Source organism: Mizuhopecten yessoensis, unplaced genomic scaffold (assembly GCF_002113885.1).
Source record: "Mizuhopecten yessoensis strain PY_sf001 unplaced genomic scaffold, ASM211388v2 scaffold10073, whole genome shotgun sequence".
Taxonomy (NCBI): domain Eukaryota; kingdom Metazoa; phylum Mollusca; class Bivalvia; order Pectinida; family Pectinidae; genus Mizuhopecten; species Mizuhopecten yessoensis.
In genome coordinates this window covers 338,689-360,395 of record NW_018408365.1, presented here as the reverse complement: position 1 = coordinate 360,395, position 21,707 = coordinate 338,689, and the positions used below count along the sequence as shown (strand labels likewise).

General features: G+C 40.1%; 1 protein-coding gene across 2 annotated transcripts in view; it reads left to right on the top strand.

Moving 5' to 3' along the window:
- Window positions 1-20,876, top strand: part of LOC110459469 (neuronal acetylcholine receptor subunit alpha-5-like) — a 55,106-nt gene extending 34,230 nt beyond the window's left edge. For both annotated transcript variants that reach the window (XM_021511744.1, XM_021511745.1), the window contains 7 exons: window positions 1,409-1,602; window positions 7,331-7,440; window positions 11,612-12,069; window positions 14,124-14,210; window positions 14,641-14,756; window positions 15,074-15,481; window positions 16,057-20,876. In XM_021511744.1, the coding sequence (XP_021367419.1) occupies window positions 1,409-1,602; window positions 7,331-7,440; window positions 11,612-12,069; window positions 14,124-14,210; window positions 14,641-14,756; window positions 15,074-15,481; window positions 16,057-16,119 (1,436 nt within the window). In that variant the 3' untranslated portion in view covers window positions 16,120-20,876. The remainder of the gene's footprint in view (window positions 1-1,408; window positions 1,603-7,330; window positions 7,441-11,611; window positions 12,070-14,123; window positions 14,211-14,640; window positions 14,757-15,073; window positions 15,482-16,056) is intronic.
- Window positions 20,877-21,707: the final 831 nt, after the last annotated feature.

Here is a 21,707-nt window from a genome sequence, read left to right as displayed (position 1 = left end):
TAAGGTGTTTTACTCCCTAGGTTATGTTGTTAATGTTTGTACACGGTGTATATCACAGCATATTTAACTGGTTTTACTGATAAATGATATATGATATCAATAATGATTTCTAATATATGCAAAATTGAACCTATTTAACTATGCAACACAGCACAACAACATTTTACACGTAATAGTAAAAAAATAACACTTTTACATCTGATTGGCCAGATTGGATTATGATTGCGACGTCATTACATTGTAGGTAATTAATTGATTAGGACAACACCGGTTTTGTGATCTGTGCCACGGGAACATACATGTACGTGTACATGTAGTTCAGGCCTGGATGCAATGAATCAAGCCCGCGATGGCAGTAAACAGCAATATAAGATGTAAAGGAACAAAAGTCCTGACATGGGTAGTTGTAACGAATAAGCAGTGTAGCCGGATAGGGAGGTCTCACGTGGGGCTTTTCTGTCTGAGATGTCTGCTAATAAGTGACACGTTATTTAGCATTCCCAAGACGTTGCCAACAGTGAGTTAACGACTCTAGGATGTAACTTCTTAACATCCTGTGACCTCACTAGTCCAGCGAATTAACAGATAGAATGAACTAACACCACCACATCACAGACCATAACTTTGATAAATCGGGTTTAAAAGCATCACGATTATGATTTGATGCCCTTGCTATAAAGGAAATACGAATATATTTTGAATGTAAAGTTTGCTTCCCTAATTGAATCATATTTCCCGAGGGCTTTAGTAAACAACCCTTAGGATGTCCTCTATACCAGCGTTCAATGCCATATAGATGATGTTACATGAAAGATTAGTGTGCCAAACTGTACTATCGTAATATCATCTACAGATGACGTCCCAAAAGAACACCCTGAAATCCAATTCTTACATGTTAAATAGGCGATGTCTAAATAGAATCCGCGCGAATCTGACCAATCACAATATGGTGTATATCTTTCTGCAAGATCGATATTATTTTTACAAACTGGTTGACTATTTAAGAGCTTAATCACGAACGCCGTCTTCCCTGTTATCAATAATTGTCTCATCATCATGTGACAAATAGGATACATTATTTTTCGTACAGCTAGCATAAAAAACGTATGTTTTATTGTTTAAATATGGCATTTTGTCGTCATTTTGACACTCGAAGACAAATTGCAAGATTGAAGGCCGAGTAGTGAGTTAGAAATAGTAGTTATTAAATGTCGATCACCACTTCTCATGTAGTCACGCGACCTCAGAGTTACCAAACATTTAGTATTTATGAGATACATTTTTCATATTGAATTGATGAAACGGTAATGGAGACTGCAATCGACTATAAATAACACAAAGATGTGGTCGAGTTGTCTCTTGACTCATGTTATGAAGCTGCCAACAAGTATTTGTCTGTGTGTTACAGATGTGGCCGAGTTGTCGCCAGAAAAGCGCCTGATCAAAACCCTGTTAGCAGATTATGAAGAACGTGGGAAAATGGGTCGCCCTGTTGAGCATTTTAACGACACTCTCATGGTCAACTACGGCCTCAGTCTCATACAGATACTGGACCTAGACGAGCGCAACCAGGTCCTCAGTACCAACGTGTGGGCAACCTATGTGAGTACCATTGTGTGAATCACCATTGTAAGTTTAAGACCCAACGTATAAGTCTCCTTCTTTTATTTACTCACCGAGTCACATTTCTTAAGTTTTCAGGCGTTTAAGTCACCTACGTATGTGTCCACGTAAGTCACCTAGGTAATGTAAATACCGTTTTATAAGGAATTTTCGTAAGTACAATGTACCAACGTTTGAGTCACGCAAGTACCAATGTTGGAGTCACGTAACGCGAGTACCAACATGAGTTACCTCGTAATACCAGCTTGGGCCTCCTATTTATGTACATATGTAAGTACCAACATAAGTTACCTCGTAATATCATCTTGGGCCGCCTATATATGTAAGTACCAACATGAGTTACCTCGTAATACCATCTTGGGTCGCCTATATATGTAAGTACCAACATGCGAGTCATTCACACAAGTGCCAACGCGAGTCATCTATGCATGCATTAACTTGAGTCACTTACCCATAAACAATTAAATAAGTTACCCTTTTAATTACATTTGTACCATGGTGAGTCGCTTACATGAGTTCCAAAATGAGTCACGTACGTACAGTGTAAGAACCAACGCGTAGGTCATCTACGTAGGTACCAACGTGGGGGTCATCTACGTAGGTACCAACGCGTAGGTCATCTACGTAGGTACCAACGCGTAGGTCATCTACGTAGGTACCAACGCGTAGGTCATCTACGTAGGTACCAACGCGTAGGTTATCTACGTAGGTACCAACGTGGGGGTCACCTAAGCATGGGTACATCCTATTTAGCATGCTTTATTTTGCGGTAAATTATCCCGTATTCCCTTTTTGCTTATTGTTCACAACCAGCGTTAGACTAAATAACCGAATGTTAGGTTTTCGTGTCAGACGAAAAAGATGGTCTGGCGTTGAAAAAAAAAAGAAGATTTACCAGTGAAACGTCGAAGCCAACTTTTTTGGAAAGTGTTGGTGGTAGAGTGATTTGAGTTGCTGGTATTGTCGCCGTAGATATCGAGTTCAAGGCCCGAACAAGGCAATGCATATTGAAGTGGTTCCATGTTACATGTACTTTACATGAACATACGATTTCGGTCCTATACGTTATATATGTAAGATCAAATAAAGAATGAAACTACAAACACAACATCATTGTTGGTGTACTTATGTACCTTTTCTGTTAGAACACTAATACCAGCCAACCAACACTACATCAGTGTTGGTGTACTTATGTACCTGTTCTGTTAGAACACTAATACCAGCCAACCAACACTACATCAGTGTTGGTGTACTTATTTACCTATTCTGTTAGAACACTAATACCAGCCAACCAACAATCTACAAAAAATGTGTAATACTATTATATATTACAAATTTATAATATTGTAATGCATATACTGGAACAAATTTATGAGTTTAAGTTTATTACATACGCATGTACTACCGATCGTATTAAATGCATTGAACATGTAGGATGTCAATAACAAACGCAGATTGCATTTTTAAGTATTGATTATCGAAACATATGAAACAGATTAAAGTGATGAAATTTGTGCAGTTCTTATTAAATATTTGTATGCACCGTATACTACATTGTATAACCCATTTTCTCCCGCAACCACTATAGATTTCCTCACTCCTGAATCATTGGATAAACCTGCTAGGAGTTGGTAAACATTATACAATTGTTTCATGGCTATTTGGGGAACAGTCAAAACTATCATCCCGAGGTAGGGGGAAGCCCTGGGGAACTGTTTGCCCGAGGCCGCTAGGCCAAGGGCAAACAGTTCCACAGGGCTTCCCCCTACCGAGGGATGATAGTTTTGACTGTTCCCCAAATAGCCATGAAACAATTGTTTTATTACCAAATAAATATTAGTATCAATGCTGCATGCAATGTTGCCATTGCTTCAACACTGAGTCGCGGTCACCGAAACGCTTGAAGGGGGCTCTCGAGGGGGGGATTTCTGCGCATCGAATTCGCGCCAGGTAACAGTTCGCTCTGACAAAAACCCAGAAACAGTCAAAAATGACTAATTATAATTTATATAGACTATTGGGTAATAATACGTAATAATGCTTTGCGATTGTGACGTCATGATTCACAGCAATAGTTTTCCCCCATCGGAAGCCGACAAAGTGTATTTTCAACGGAAACATCGGTAAACCACGTGTCTTTATACAATTTGAACATTAACTAAATCGAGTTAGATAAACATGATAACCAAATATCACTCGTTGGGGGACCTCTATTTACAGCTACGTGTACAATTGGGTACCTCAGTATATTCTTTGTACGTCGCAGTTCACCGTCTACTGCATCAGGACAATGATAAAGCAATTCAACAACTGTCATGTTATGTTGCCAAATATGATACGTATATGCTGAACTCCTTTGTAAATAATTGATGTTCTAATTAAAAGAACGTGTGCCAACATATATCGGCGTTATGTAAATACACGTGTACTGTTTACCTGCTACTCGTGTCAACATGTCCCATTTGGTACTCAGTTTACTGTTACTTACATGCCACTCGTGTCAACAAGTCTGCGTCGGTACTTAGTATTGTATACTAACCGACAACTTATGTCAACATGTCCAAGTCGGTACCTAGTAGTGTACACTAACTGGTCTCATCTGTCAACATGTCCCAGTCGGTACCTAGTAGTGTACACTAACTGGTCTCATGTGTCAACATGGCCCAGTCGGTACCTAGTAGTGTACACTAACTGGTCTCATGTGTCAACAGGTCCCAGTCGATACCAAGTAGTGAACACTAACTGGTCTCATGTGTCAACATGTCCCAGTCGGTACCTAGTAGTGTACACTAACTGGTCACTCGTGTCAACATGTCCCAGTCGGTACCTAGTATTGTACACTAACTGGTCTCATGTGTCAACATGGCCCAGTCGGAACCTAGTAGTGTACACTAACTGGTCTCATGTGTCAACAGGTTCCAGTCGGCACCTAGAAGTGTACACTAACTTGCATCTTGTGTCAACAGATCCCAGTCGGTACCTAGTAGTGAACACTAACTGGTCTCATGTGTCAACATGTCCCAGTCGGTACCTAGTAATGTACACTACATAACTGGTCTCATGTGTCAACAGGTCCAAGTCGGTACCTAGTAGTGTACACTAACTGGTCTCATGTGTCAACATGTCCCAGTCGGTACCTAGTAATGTACACTACATAACTGCTCTCATGTGTCAACAGGTCCAAGTCGGTACCTAGTAGTGTACACTAACTGGTCACTCGTGTCAACATGTCCCAGTCGGTACCTAGTATTGTACACTAACTGGTCTCATGTGTCAACATGTCCTAGTCGGTACCTAGTAGTGAACACTAACTGGTCTCATGTGTCAACATGTCCCAGTCGGTACCTATAGTAGTGTACACTAACTGGCCTTTTGTGTCAATAGGTTCCGGTCGGTACCTAGTAGTGTACACTAACTTGCATCTTGTGTCAACAGATCCCAGTCGGTACCTAGTAGTGTACACTAACTGGTCTCATGTGTCAACATGTCTCAGTCGGTACCTATAGTAGTGTACACTAACTTGCATCTTGTGTCAACAGACCCCAGTCGGTACCTAGTAGTGAACACTAACTGGTCTCATGTGTCAACATTTCCCAGTCGGTACCTAGTAATGTACACTAACTGGTCTCATGTGTCAACAGGTCCAAGTTGGTACCTAGTAGTGTACACTAACTGGTCTCATGTGTCAACATGTCCCAGTCGGTGCCTAGTAGTGTACACTAACTGGTATCATGTGTCAACAGTTCCCATTCGGTACCAAGTACTGTATACTTACCGGTCTATTGTGTCAACAGGTCTGCGTCGGTACATAGTCCTGTATACAACAGTGTAACCGGCAACTTCTGTCAACATGTCCCAGTCGGTACCTATAGTAGTGTACACTAACTGGCCTTTTGTGTCAATAGGTTCCGGTCGGTACCTAGTAGTGTACACTAACTGGTCTCATGTGTCAACAGGTCCCAGTCGGTACCTAGAACTGTATACTAACCGGTATATCGTGTCAACAGGTACATGAACCAGGCGGTACTTAGTACTGTATACTAGCCGGTATATCGTGTCAACATGCCCAAGTTCCAAGTCGGTACTTAGTACTACATTGTATATACATATGTACAAACCGGCAACTCGTGTCAATATGTCCCAGTCGGTACCACGTAGTGTGTACACTAATCGGAAGCTTGTGTCAACATGTCTCAGTCGGTACCTAGTAGTGTACACTAACCGGCAGCTCGTGTCAACATTTCCCATTCGGTACTCAGTATACTGTTTACTAACATGTCATTCGTGTCAACAGGTCTGCGTCGGTACTGAGTACTATATGCATGTGTACAAACCGGCAACTCGTGTTAACATGGCCCAGTCGGTACCTCGTAGTGTGTACACTAACCGGCAACTCGTTTAAACATGTCCCAGTCGGTACCTATAGTAATGTACACTAACTGGTCTCTTGTGTCAACATGTCCCAGTCGGTACCTAGTAATGTACACTAACTGGCCACTCGTGTCAACGGATCCCAGTTGGTATCAAGTACTGTATACTAACGGCCTTTCGGTGTCGACATGTACATATCCCAGCCGGTACTTAGTACTGTATACTAACCGGTCTATTGTGTCAACATGCCCAAGTTCCAAGTCGGTACTGAGTACTATATACAAACCGGCAACTCGTGTCAACATGTCCCAGTCGGTACCTCGTAGTGTACACTAACTGGCAACTCGTGTCACGAGTCCCAGTCGGTTGTTTGTAAACGGCCACTCGTGTCCCAGTCGGTTACCACTACTACTTTAAACTAACCGGTCACTCGTGTCAACATGTCCCATTTGGTCACTAACTGGCAATTCGTGTCACGAGTCCCAGTCGGTTGTTTGTAAACGGCCACTCGTGTCCCAGTCGGTACCCACTACTACTTTAAACTAACCGGTCACTCGTGTCAACATGTCCCATTTGGTACCTCGAGTTGTATGCTACAAGTAACAGATCACTCGTGTTAGCATGGACAGTAAGTATATATGTACAACCTTCATGTACTACTGTATACTAACCAACCACCCGTGTCAACGTCTCAGGCGGGTTATCCGTCAGTGTGATCAATTAACTTTTTGACGGAAAAGTACGTGTTTGGACTTTATAATAACGGGAAACATATCGCATCTGTATACGGATAAAAAATGAATCGTCACACAACATCCAGCACGGATGACGGCGCAGTAAGATGCTTCATTGTGTCGGATCGCTTTGTGTATATATTCTGTACCTGTATATATACATGCGAACCTGTATGTATATCGATCTATTCCGTCTAAGAAAAAATAAGTATAACTCGCGCGTGTTGAGGTAGCCAGCTTCGTACGAATGTGCTTCAGTGCCATCAACCCCCACCTCAGATACAATCACAGATTTTGAAGAAATATTTAGTTTTCCAATTAGTAAAACATTGTTGTTTAGAGTACAGATAAGAATAGGAGACACAGTCTTGATAACTCTGACGAATTGCAACGTTTTTCACTGACTTGTTGCTATCAGATCGACAGAGATGAGGCGCTGTATTTCACAATAACTGCTTCAACATGTAAACAAGGAATTAAAGAGATGCATTAGTTTTACTTGAAGTAAACCATTTTAGGATATATTTTCTGATTACCCTGGTTTTGTCAGTAAGGTCGTTCTATGTCGTGAGAATACTTATCAGATATGTATTCTTTTACAGACTTGGAGGGACATCTACATGCAATGGGACCCTGAGAAATATAACAACATCACAAAGATCCGCGTGCCAAGCGGCAGTATCTGGCAACCTGACATAAAACTGTACAATTAGTAAGTAAAACTTCATCTTTCTGTAATGATCTCAGCCTGATCATCTCAGAATCAACATCCCATCACCACGGAATCAACAGCCCATCACCACAAAATCACCAGCCCATCACCACAAAATCACTAGTCCATCACCAAAGAATCACCAGTCCATCACCACAAAATCACCGGCCCAACACCACAGAATCACAAGCCCATTAACAAAAAATCACTAGTCCATCACCACAGAATCACCAGTCCATTAACACAAAATCACTAGTCCATCACCACAGAATCACCAGACCATCACCACAGAATCACCAGCCCATCAACACAAAATCACTAGTCCATCACCACAGAATCACCAGTCCATCACCACAAAATCACCGGTCTATCACCACAGAATCACCAGCCCATTAACACAAAATCACTAGTCCATCACCACAAAATCACCAACCCATCACCACAAAATCACCAGCCCATCACCACAGAATCACCAGCCCAACACCGCAAAATCACCAGCACATCAACACAAAATCACCAGTCCATCACCACAAAATCACCAGCACATCACCAAAGAATCACCAGCCCATCACCACAGAATCACCGGCCCATCACCACAGAATCACCAGCCCATCACCACAGAATCACCGGCCCATCACTACAGAATCACCACAGAATCACCACAAAATCACCACAAAATCACCAGCCCATCACCACAGAATCACCACAGAATCACCAGCCCATCACCACAAAATCACCAGCCCATCACCACAGAATCACCAGCCCATCAACATAAAATCACCAGCCCATCATCAGTTGTAATAAATTATCATACACGTACGCATTCTTAACGCTAACACCTATCCTTACACAGTTGTAATGATAACACCATTCCTTACATAATCGTACCCTAACACTCATCCTTACACAATCTTACATGTAATATTTACACCCATCCTAACACAATAGTAACCCTAACACTCATCCTTACACAAACGTAATGTTAATATTTATCCATACACAATCGTAGCCCTAACAACCATCCTTACACAATTGTACCCAACCACCGATCGTTACACAATCGCAATGTTAACACTTATCCCTACACAATTGTACCCTTCCACCGATCGTTACACAATCGCAATGTTAACACTTATCTCTACAAAATTGTACCCTACCACCGATCGTTACACAATCGCAATGTTAACACTCACCCCTACACAATTGTTCCCTACCACCGATCGTTACACAATCGCAATGTTAACACTTATCCCTACACAATTGTACCCTACCACCGATCGTTACACAATCGCAATGTTAACACTTATCCCTACACAATTGTACCCTACCACCGATCGTTACACAATCGCAATGTTAACACTTATCCCTACACAATTGTACCCTACCACCGATCGTTACACAATCGCAATGTTAACACTTATCCCTACACAATTGTACCCTACCACCGATCGTTACACAATCGCAATGTTAACACTTATCCCTACACAATTGTACCCTACCACCGATCGTTACACAATCGCAATGTTAACACTTATCCCTACACAATTGTACCCTACCACCGATCGTTACACAATCGCAATGTTAACACTTATCCCTACACAATTGTACCCTACCACCGATCGTTACACAATCGCAATGTTAACACTTATCCCTACACAATTGTACCCTACCACCGATCGTTACACAATCGCAATGTTAACACTTATCCCTACACAATTGTACCCTACCACCGATCGTTACACAATCGCAATGTTAACACTTATCCCTACACAATTGTACCCTACCACCGATCGTTACACAATCGCAATGTTAACACTTATCCCTACACAATTGTACCCTACCACCGATCGTTACACAATCGCAATGTTAACACTTATCCCTACACAATTGTACCCTACCACCGATCGTTACACAATCGCAATGTTAACACTTATCCCTACACAATTGTACCCTACCACCGATCGTTACACAATCGCAATGTTAACACTTATCCCTACACAATTGTACCCTACCACCGATCGTTACACAATCGCAATGTTAACACTTATCCCTACACAATTGTACCCTACCACCGATCGTTACACAATCGCAATGTTAACACTTATCCCTACACAATTGTACCCTACCACCGATCGTTACACAATCGCAATGTTAACACTTATCCCTACACAATTGTACCCTACCACCGATCGTTACACAATCGCAATGTTAACACTTATCCCTACACAATTGTACCCTACCACCGATCGTTACACAATCGCAATGTTAACACTTATCCCTACACAATTGTACCCTACCACCGATCGTTACACAATCGCAATGTTAACACTTATCCCTACACAATTGTACCCTACCACCGATCGTTACACAATCGCAATGTTAACACTTATCCCTACACAATTGTACCCTACCACCGATCGTTACACAATCGCAATGTTAACACTTATCCCTACACAATTGTACCCTACCACCGATCGTTACACAATCGGAATGTTAACACTTATCCCTGCATAATTGTACCCTACCACCGATTGTTACACAATCGCAATGTTAACACTTATCCCTACACAATTGTACCCTACCACCGATCGTTACACAATCGCAATGTTAACACTTATCCCTACCCAATTGTACCCTACCACCGATCGTTACACAATCGCAATGTTAACACTTAACCCTACCCAATTGTACCCTACCACCGATCGTTACACAATCGCAATGTTAACACTTATCCCTACACAATTGTACCCTACCACCGATCGTTACACAAGCGTAATATTTACACCCAGCCTTACACACTCGTAACCCTAACACTCATCCTTATGTAGCAGTGGTGGTTTTTGTAGATTAAACATCAACAAACAATGTGAGAGTTCTTCACGATTAATTGCGCGTAGTTCCCATTCCTTAGACATAAATTATTAAACCCTGCAATTATATAATAATTACATTTCAGATATATGTATGGGATCTACAAATCATTCATAACGCACATATACATGTAGCACACTGTGAATTTACAAGAAGTTATCTTGAGATGTTACATGTAAGATTATAGTTCTATAAATTATAAAAGTTATATTACATCTAGATTTACATTATATTTACTGATATCTATACACATGTAATATTGAACATATGATGCAAATCTTATCTTAGCTCAGTATTTATTGATACGGAGGCTACTTAATAAATAGACAAAGAGTACAATAAAATACATTCATCAATACATTACTATAAGTTTGAGTAGAAAACTGTACCTATTTGTGGAACAGGGCCATTTGAAGTCGTACGGAATTATCCGAGGTTATTACGTGTACTCGTAATTTTTGTATGACAAAGAAACACGTATATATATATAATACAAGTAAAATGACACAATATATATATACCGTACAGCTAATAACGAATCAAGAATTAACAAGTATGATCGTATCTATCAATTTGACAATATGAATGGAAGCAGATGATTTAGAATTAGAAGTATTAATTAGTGCAAGTTATTGAATTTCCTTACCAGTGTCCTGTCTTGTCTGCTTCGTCAAGACGTCATGTAGTCTCTGATAAATATCGCGCCAAAACCACTGGTCACACAAAGAAAAAAAAGAAACCATTGACCATTGGCTAACCTAAGAGGTGACAACGGGATAACTTACAAAACTGACCAATGATAAAAATATATATAACCAAACCAATCCAAGAGGCCAAAATAAGGAAATAACTATACCACAATATGAATATCGCTATTACTATATCAGAACATATGTATATACCGTAATATTATAAATATTGATATCACAAATATCGTCTCTGCCACACTTACAAAAACGTAATTACCCATCTCAATGACATCATGTTAAAGACTACAGACCATATATTTACATCAACACAGAAACATACACAAAGCCCCGAACAAACTTTATTGAAAATGTGCAATACAATGAGAGCGTGGCATTTGTAGTGCGAGTTTGCTTGAATTTGTCTTAAATCATTACTGTAAAATGCCGTTACAGGTTGTGCTTACAGCAGTGTGTACAATGTTGAGGACGGAATGTTTTGCATAATTAGTAGCAAAATACTGTCAGATAACGCCATTTATAAATATGACATTTATTATTTGAATATACGAACGACTGGTTGGTATTAATAGGCATTTAATTCCGTATTACAGTGCGGACGAGCGGAGGGAGGAGAAGCGAGATGCCCTGTTCGTGGTGGAATCGGACGGGTCCGTGCTCTGGATACCACAGGCCATTTTCAAAAGCTCATGTGCAATAGATATAATGCACTTCCCTTTCGACGTCCAGATCTGTAAGATGAAGTTTGGTTCCTGGACATACGATGGCAGTAAGATCGACCTGTCCTTTGTATACACGACTGAATCGGGATTTGACATGACTGACTACGTGAAAAGCAACGAGTGGGACATCAAAACGTCCTACTCCAAAAAGAACGTTATACGGTATGCATGTTGCCCAGAGCCGTTCGTCGACCTGACCTTCATGCTGGAGATCCGCCGGAAGCCGGCCTTCTATAACTACATACTCATACTTCCGTGTATCCTCCTCTCATCGCTCACATTGGTGCTCTTCTGGCTTCCCCCAGAGTCCCCGGCCAAAATGCAGTTGGGTAAGTTTTATTGTTGTGACAGGCACAGAACACTGGGGTTTCTGATCATGAGTAAGGTACACCGTGACACATTGAACACATTTTGGAATATTCTTCAATATAAATGCTTGATTTTAAGAGACCGACGATATAAGCAGAAAATTACTAACCATATCACAAAACATGCGTTACAATTCCATAGGCTGTGACTTTATCAGATTTAGAGAAACAAGTGCCCGTGGTGGCTAGTGACAATTGTTTTTTGGTGTGCTCCGCGGTCAGTTTCTATATACAGTTGTGACCAAACCTCGTTGTGTAATTCCTTCTCTTGATGTCCAGACGATCATCCAGAACACTATTGACCACTCTTCATGGTATGATTGGTTTTAAATCGGGTACTTGCCGTCAACATTAATCAGGAGAAGTGTGCTCACAGTCACCGTGTCCTCGTTTCCCTGTCGTCTAGTGTCGGGTTGTCAGGTCTCATCCGCAGTCGCACTGACCGAAATCGCGTCGTACTTGAGCCAACACTCGAGCCACAGATTTGGGCTATAACAAGTCGTACACGGATTCGTATTGTTGATTATACAAGAAATAAGTTTAAGGTTAACCAATATAAAATGATTCCTTCGATAGTCTATATCTGTGGACATCACACATTTTCTGAATAGATTAGGCAGGTATTAGTTACCAAGTCTACAGTCTTGAGTCGTGTCCGTAACATGTCGCTCACATCTGCAGTCAAAGAGCAATGAAAAGAATAGCTGGATACATAGACATTTTGTATCAAAGCAATTACTAGTCCGGACACCGCCTCCATAAACAAACGTATTCGAGGGTAAAAACGGAAATTGGAATGGCTGCTGGAACACGGAAGCTAGTGTTTGTCCGATTCCTTCATCGCCATCAGACACGAGTGTTTCGTTACCGCTCCGGGCACTACAAGAAGGCAAGGGCTTCTTCTCTAGGCTTTACGTAATGTTGTTAGGTGGTCTGATTTAATTTCTGCTGGATGAATTTAGTTTTCTATAGAGACGAGATATATTACTTGGCGGAGTGTATTTAGACCGTTTTGCGCTACTGCTGTATGGCACAGAAGCGAGACTTGGAAGCGGTTTTGCTGCTATCATCAGTTGGGCGTTTGCCCTCTTCAATTATAGATCTCCTGTTAATAACCATCATGTCGTGGCTTGGTTACAGAAGTTTAATCCTTTTATTTGTTCTACCACTTATTAACATTCGAAAGCAAAACAAGTCTTCGTGGAATTGTTTACTTAATATATAATATGAAATCTTCTACAACGTATAGCAATGGTAAACATCCAATGGTACGAATATAACGGTATTTTAATAAACTTTGGTTGAGAGTAATCAGCTTGTATTGACGAGAACCGATATTTGTGTATCTAGGTGCTGGCAAGTTCCCGAGCTACGACAGGTGGTGTCATGTTAATTCAATAACGTAGGCTGTTATGGAGGAAAACCGGTCCTCATCAGTAGTGATTTGTTTCTCTCTGACAGGCGTCAAATTGAAATAGGAGGTTGCCTCGGCTGTGAACGGTTTAATGATGAAATGGCGACATAATGCGGAGGGTACATTGCGGTCGGACAGCCTCTGTAGCAATCTCTCCTCTCACAGAATGCATTGCGGTCTCTTTATTTCATCTCCTTAAATTCTTCACGCCAGTTCAAGATTTTTGGAAAACATACTTGCAACATGTTATGATATACAATTATAAATGAATCTTTTCGTGTTCTTACACCATGTTTGATTTGATCAGTTTTGCATAAATATTTTTTAATGAAATGATAACCTTGTATCATACTTTAACGGAAATATTTGTGAGGGACATTGGGGTTAGGCAGCTGATACATAATGAACTCTACTTTTACTTCAGAACCTACACGTGGTTCGGGACCAAACGTTACTTTAAAGATGATATTTTGTTACTGATTCCAAGTATACAATAATTTGAATTATATGCGAAAATCAGTCATCAAATATTCATTGTTGCCTTTGGTGTATCAATAATGCTATAATGTGGGTACACCATCACTGCTCTTGCTTGTTATAGGAATGAACATATTCGTTGCGTTCTTCGTGCTGCTGTTACTACTGGCGGAGTCGACGCCCCCGGCCGCCTCCTCCATCCCTCTCATTGGTAGGTACCTCCAATACAAACTTTCTATCAATGGGCACACCACCTTCGTCTGCTGAAAGCCCATAATAGCGGACATAAAACCGTCAAAATTAAGCACACAACACAGGTGACACAGAACAGACATCAGATAGAACACACGCCAAATACAGCATGTAAATGGCACACAACACATACTTCAAATTGACTTCACAGCAAGGACATAAAGGGGCACTGCAGAAACAACATACTTACGTACAGGACACACCAGACAGACAAACAGGGAGTATAACGTAGACAACATACAGGACACATCACGCAGACATCATATAAAGAACAACACAGATAACACACAGGTACTTACATGTACTAGTTGTGCGTACTGAACATGTTTATGTTTACTTACAGGTGCTTACTACTGTCTGAACATGGTTTTGTTTATGTTTACTTGCAGGTGCTTACTACTGTCTGAACATGGTTTTGATCACTCTGTCCACCTTCCTCTCCGTCATTGTGGTAAATCTCTACTTCCGGGGGTCGCGTACCGAGGTCCCTCGCATTGTTAAAAAGGTGAGCCTCCATTTACATCGTTGGTTCCCAAAGCGTGACTAAAAGAATAAATAAAATTATTGTCAAACAATAATAAAAGTGAAAGTCTAGTGTAGATTAATATAACATGGTAATCAAAATTGTTTGGAATACAGTTTTTACTGGTGTTGAAAACACTTTTGGGAGACAGAGGAGTCTCCATCCAAACACTCAGTATATTGTTGTTAAATTGTCTGGTAGTCTATTGGAGAGTTTACCATGCTTAACGTGTTATTGTGTGTATTTCCAGTTTATATTGATGTTGTAGGGTGTTTGATATGCCACTTTTTGTATTCCAGGTGTTCGTGGATATTTTAGCGTGTTTAATGTGTATGAAAGATCAAATTCGCGAAAAACCAAAGTTGAAAAGTCAGGGACAAGTGATAAATAAAGACAAAAATTGCAAATATGACAAAGTTGGATACTATGAGATGCAGACAGAAGAGAGTTGGAAATGCCTTTCAAACGGTACGTCTGGTTTGAACAATGACCCAGAATCACAACCACAGACGGCGCTACAGAGCACTATCAGTGGTCTCGAGGCGGACGTACGGGAAATCAAGATCCATCTGCGGCAGCTATTTGAACGCACTGTGCAGCAGGAGGTAAAAGAGAAGACTGCCAGGGAGTGGAGGGTCGTCGCTCTCGTCCTCGACCGACTATTCTTCTTCGTCTACCTAACGGCAATTGTTGTGTCGATTATAACGGTATTTAAAAATGTCCTTTTCCATTCATTTTCCTAGCGTGTCTCGCACAGTAAGACACTCAGACCTAACCGGTTTTTTTATTCTGCACGGTACTAACACGGTGTCTTTACTCCCTATCGTGTCTCCTGTGACTCTAGGGAAAGGAGCGCTGCATGCATTTTATAACTAACGCTCGCCTGACTCTCACTGACTTCCAGTCGATCTTCCTGGCATGAAGATGTTAATGACAGGTACAGACCACTCTTGTGGGGCCTCTTATAGTCATAGGACAGTTTACCCTGCACTGCGCATGCTGATTTAATGGTGATATTTGAATATAGAATTAACTATGTAGGGTTACTAGGGAAATTGAATTACTGTAGACTGTAGACCATGCTAGCTCTAGAATTTCTCAATGGGACGATCATTCTGCCACAGCCTGGATTAACACTAGAAACAGAAATTGCACCGGTACCTTTTCCGGATATGATGTATGGTACCTTTTTTTCACTTTTTCTTTATTTGCACTACAAACTCAGCATGTATTTTGTTGAATTAAGAACAACTTTAATATTTTGTTTCAAACTATTCCGCAGACAATGTATAACATCCAATCCGGAGGGACACAGCACATCCGCAGTGTACATGATATAAACTGAGCAGTACTTGCACGAGGGCATGGTGATGGCGGGCATTATTTCGCTGTAGTGATACTTGGTTGAAGAAGTGACGGTGACTGGCATGTTCTCGACATTTGTTGAGGACTTGGTGGTGGCGGGCATATTCTCGCTGTAGTGGTACTTTGTTGAGGACATGGTTGTGGTGGCTTGTATGTTCTGTCTGTAATAGTAATTGGTTGAGGACTTGATGGTGGTGGGCATATATCCGCTGTAGTGTTGACGGGAATGTATATTTGGTGTTGATGACTTAAACTCAGTCTCGATCGTCTGAGGGGATAAAATGTTGACTTGTAAACGACGGCCTACTTTAACTGGCCTGTAGATGGTGATGTCTAGTTAATTCGACCACTTCAACACAACGTCCAGTTCATATGGCCTGGTGTACCAAGAACAGACAGAAGAGAAGCATTGTGTTTATGAGTAAGGTCGGATACAAGAACTAGCTTCTAGAAGTTAAGCACGTACGTGTGACATTTGTGAATAACGAAACAAAGATGGAGGTCGGTGGAAATACCTGCACTGGACATAAGCCGATAAATGCGCTGTTGAACAAAACAAAATGTTCTGAGTGCACAGTAAAGAAACATGATGTACACATATACTGCTGACGAAATAACAGCAAACAGTACACATAAACTGCTGACCAGTTTTACATAAATATGTTTAGGTCGCTTTAATTCACATCTTTACATTGTTCTCCGTAGCAATCAGTCATACACGCATGATACTTATACAAAATGTCAGCGTCGTTCGTCTGTGAGACCTAGGAGCCGCTGTGTGATGGTTCTTTTTCAGAAGTGTTTCAAATTTACCAATTTATGTGTTTACACCTGTACAATCTGGCGGGGCTACTAAATGTAATGGCTGGTCCGCGATGAGATGTCGTCACAGACCCTAGGGATAATACGAGGGACACGATGGCGCGGGACCCTTGCAACTAGGGCGGCACACTGTCAATTAAGAAATATGTGCGAGCGTTAAGTCACGTCTTGAAACTAATGTACCAACTAGTAATTCGAATGCACGTTTTTGCATAATTGGATCGTAAGGTAAAATATGAATATGATCTTTGCAATTGATTCATTTAACAAGACTCGGTAAAACCAATTTTGGGCCGAGAAATTATTATCAGGATTTGCTTAACACAAACTGTACAGAACTTGTTATGTGCATGGCGCGCGAAGACTAGTGTGAGCACCAATAACAGCGCTCTCTAGCAACGCTTAGAGAAACAGTGTATGCAAGTTTGCAAGCTGGACAATTATTTCAATGTACTTATATATGTTTATATGTATTTATCCATCCGTCGACTCATCCATGTATACTCATTTAAGGTAGAGAGTCCCAGCGCTCTGTGTTGTATTTCCAACGAGGAAACTGTTCCAATTTCAAGACGTACAATGTACACTGTAAAATTGCTTGCCAATTTACTATATTAAAGATACAGATATTTAATCATACTTTCCTAATTCACAAAACGGGTATTATATCCCTTGATTACAACAAAGGTAGCTGGTCTACAGCCCTAACGTAAATCATATTTGTTATGTTCATACTTTCCTTCAAAATTGATGGGAGTAACTTCAAAATGTTCGATATTTCTAAAAATGGTTCATAACCATGTATTTTCTTTTTATTTAGAGGAAATAACAAATTTAACAAGAACACAGTTTTCCTTATACGATATAAAAGTGTTGGGACCCTCTTCCTTAATCTTGAACATTCTAAGGACAATTTGATGTACTCGTTATGAAAACAATAATATGGTCATGATTCAACATCGTAGCCCGTCCAAAGAGCATAGCCAACAAATTCTATTTTATGTCATCCTTACTAACATTATGTACATAGTCACTCATCAGGACTTGTATATTTAAGTGTTGTGTTGTACAAGTATAGAACTAACTAATCGCGGTGTATTTCTGTACATAATGACATAACCTATTGGAAATGCGTATTGACTAGGAAATACTATTAGCATGGCATATTTACTACTAGCAAGATCATTAACAATAGCCTTTATATATGACATGCAAACGCTGTTACTTTGATGTTCATACAACTTGAAAATCATTGTCATAACTAGCAATTACATTTGAATATGACGCATGTCATCTGAACAGGAAATAACACTGAACTGTTACTGAAATGTACACGTTACTACCTTAGAATAAAGTTATTTTAAAGGTACATGTAAACATGGAGTACACAAGACTCGTATATATCTGTTAACCTAGTGAGCACGTGATAAGTATATGTCAACCTGGTGAATACGTGACTAGTATCTGTCAACCTGGTGAACACGTGACTAGTATCTGGTCAACATGACATACACGTGACTTGTATCTGGTCAACATGACATACACGTGACTTGTATTAATATCAAAGTTGTGTACACGTGACTGGTAATTTATCTGTCAATGGTGTACACTTAACTATATACACAGTTTCTGTTAAAATGACGTACACGTGACTGACTTTCTATAAACATGGTATTTATATGACCATTGAATGTGTGTCAACGTAAAACAATGTTCCATTATGTTTATGACCATCAAACCTGAAAAAAAAATACAATTAGATATGGGCGTAATGCACTCACACCAAAGCAAATGTTCAAAGTAAGTGTCAATGTTTCTATATGTGTCTGTCCAATTAGTAATACATCAGGTTGTTGGTGTACATTTCCAGCATGTGTAATTGTCTACAATGTTGTATATGTGTTTATATCTCAGTTTTTCTACCAACATGACTTTTTTTGTAGAATGTATAATGTATTTTAGGTGAAGAGAAAATACAAACACCTGAATTTACACATAGATCCTACATATATAGCACGTTCATTGTTGATAATTCACCCTGTATTTGATAGTTTGTGGCGTGAATCTCCTTTCTGAAATAATTAAACATAAGGAAACAGGTAGAACATCTCTGCTAAACAATATTTTTGGTTAATTAAGTGATACGACATATTATGATTTGATTGTTTTAAGGGCAACAATACCACAGATTACGGGTTGTATATGTACCGCAAGTATCGCATATCGTTCGGTAACAATGTATTTGTTCAGATAAACCCCAGCACGTCTACTGGTTACACTACATACCAGTTGTCAACGTACACCTCAACACGTGTACATTGTACTGGTTACGCTACACCAGTTGTCAACGTACACCCCAGCACGTGTACTGGTTACGATACACCAGTTGTAAACGTACACCTCAGCACGTCTACTGGTCACGCTATACCAGTTGTCAACGTACATCCCAGCACGTGTACTGGTTACGCTAAACCAGTTGTAAACTAACACCCAAGCACGTGTACTTGTTACATTACATCATTTGTCAACGTACACCTCAACACGTGTACTGGTTACGATACACCCGTTGTAAACGTACATCCCAGCACGTGTACTGGTTACGATACACCCGTTGTAAACGTACACCCCAGCACGTGTACTTGTTACGTTACACCATTTGTCAACGTAGAATCACGCACTGACAATGGTGAAACCATATTAGATGTCATCTGAGCACGTGTATTGGTGACGCTACATCAGTTGCCAAGGTAGACCCATGCACGTGCACTGTTATGAACCTTATAAGTTGTCACCCTAGATCTCAGCACGTATATACTGTTTATAAGTTTTCTTTAAATTTCTCATTGCAAATTTCAGTTGAACATCAGCTATACCAGATTGTTCACTAAACTGTATGTCAATGTTTGTTACTGATGTCCGAAACTATGGAACCATTATAAAGATCCCGTCAGCCTTAGATTCCATGTGCCATCCATTTGTGCGTTTGAGGTAATCTGAAGTTCTGTACAATCAGTGCTACTGTTTCGCCAGCTAGCACTTATTGTAATGTACACAGCACTTACAGGAGATAAAGCAATACAGCGCCCAATCCTATATTTTACATTTTGGACGCCAGTGTTCTTATTCTTATGCATCATGGAGCCACATTTTTTATATTCGACATATGTGTAGAACTGTGAATACTAGTACCTGTATTGTAACATATATGTGCCCGCTGAAGTGCACACTTGTACGTGCTTACAGTATGGAACCTCGTACAAACATGCGCCATTGGTACATTGTACGTATTGTTATAAATCCGTACGTCTATACAGAACATTGCTCTCAAAAGTGGCTATCTACTTTTCCTATTTGTTCATATGTATGTGGACGTATATATGTTAATACATCGTACATGGAATCATGTTTTTGATGATGAAGACGTGTTAATGAAGGTACGTCGTATTATACATGTACAGATGACGGCACGTTCTATTGGTACACGCGCATGCCCTAACGTCGTACTTGCTCGAGTGTTTATGTCACTACATGTGTATATGTACACGCGCATGCCGATACGTCGTATCAGCACACGTGTGCTTTGCTACGCCATATTCATGCATACGTGTGTATTTCAATAGTGCGTATATTGTACAGTTGTCAGGCTGTACGTCCAATGATCCATTAAATGATCACAAAACACACCTGATTTCAAAGAGCTGTGTTCTCGTCTCTTTAAAGGCGCAATTGTATTATATATTCTTGTAGAATCTGATTCTATTTTGTATTATATACGAGCAGGTTTAATGTAAGTTATCTGCAGAAATAATCACTGCATTAATGTTCCTTGGTTATACTGCATGCTGAACACACGAACAACTCTCTCTACTTAATGTGTACGCGAGATAACAAATCGAAATAAAAATAATCAAGAAATATTTTGTCTGTGTTTCTTTTAAGATATTGTCTTACATTCAGTTGTTTAAAACGTAATAATTTCCCTCAACTACAATGTGACACACCTCAAACTGATCAATCATACCTACATGTTACACTTCAGATTTATCATACACACGTGGTACACCTCAGATTTATCTTACACACGTGTTACACTTAAAATAATCATACACACATGTTACACCTCAGATTTATCTTACACACGTGTTACACTTAAAATAATCATACACACCTGTTACACCTCAGATTTATCTTACACTCGTGTTACACCTCAGATTTAAAATACACACGGGTTACACCTCAGATTTATCATACACACATTTTACACCTCAGATTTATTATACACACATTTTACGCCTCAGATTTATCATACACACGGGTTACACTTTAGATTTATCATACACACGGGTTACACCTCAGATTTATCATACACACATTTTACACCTCAGATTTATCATACGCACGGGTTACACTTTAGATTTATCATACACACGGGTTACACCTCAGATTTATCATACACACGGGTTACATTTCAGATTTATCATACACACGTGGTACACCTCAGATTTATCTTACACACGTGTTACACTTAAAATAATCATACACACCTGTTACACCTCAGATTTATCTTACACTCGTGTTACTCCTCAGATTTAAAATACACACGGGTTACACCGCAGATTTATCATACACACATTTTACACCTCAGATTTATTATACACACGGGTTACATTTCAGATTTATCATACACACGTGGTACACCTCAGATTTATCTTACACACGTGTTACACTTAAAATAATCATACACAC